General features: G+C 68.7%; 1 protein-coding gene across 1 annotated transcript in view; it reads right to left on the bottom strand.

Annotated features, from left to right (window-relative positions):
- NXF1 (nuclear RNA export factor 1) overlaps positions 1-329 on the bottom strand; it is a gene marked incomplete at both ends in the record, with an annotated part of 3,311 nt that extends 2,982 nt beyond the window's left edge. The window contains 2 exons of the mRNA XM_010293640.1: positions 1-113; positions 157-329. The exon at positions 1-113 is cut by the window's left edge and continues 15 nt beyond it. Of these exons, the coding sequence (XP_010291942.1) occupies positions 1-113; positions 157-329 (286 nt within the window). The remainder of the gene's footprint in view (positions 114-156) is intronic.
- Between the last annotated feature and the right edge of the window lie 3 nt (positions 330-332).

Raw genomic sequence — 332 nt, 5'->3', positions numbered from 1 at the left:
CCTCCCCCCCGCCATCACGGCTGGTGCTGCTGCTCCGCTCCGGAGTGGGAAGGTCGCGTCTGACTGTGATGTGGATGTTGGCCGTGCGGTTCGGTCGTGGGCCGTAGGGCAAGCTAAAAATGACGAGGTGAGATTGGGGGGAGCCCTGAACCCCACCCCGAGCCCCTCCCCACACGCCAGCCCCACTCACTATCGTCCTCTCCCAGCCGCGCGCGGAGACCGGGGCCACCGCGGCTACGGGAGCGGTGGTTCATCTCGCTGTACATCTTCCCGCGGAACGGACCGCGGCCCTTCTTCCTGCGGCCCGAGAAACCTCGGCCGCCCACGCGGTC

Source organism: Phaethon lepturus, unplaced genomic scaffold, assembly GCF_000687285.1.
Source record: "Phaethon lepturus isolate BGI_N335 unplaced genomic scaffold, ASM68728v1 scaffold34528, whole genome shotgun sequence".
NCBI classification, from domain to species: domain Eukaryota; kingdom Metazoa; phylum Chordata; class Aves; order Phaethontiformes; family Phaethontidae; genus Phaethon; species Phaethon lepturus.
Note: the sequence above shows the minus strand (reverse complement) of the source record. Positions and strands in the feature narration are given on the sequence as shown.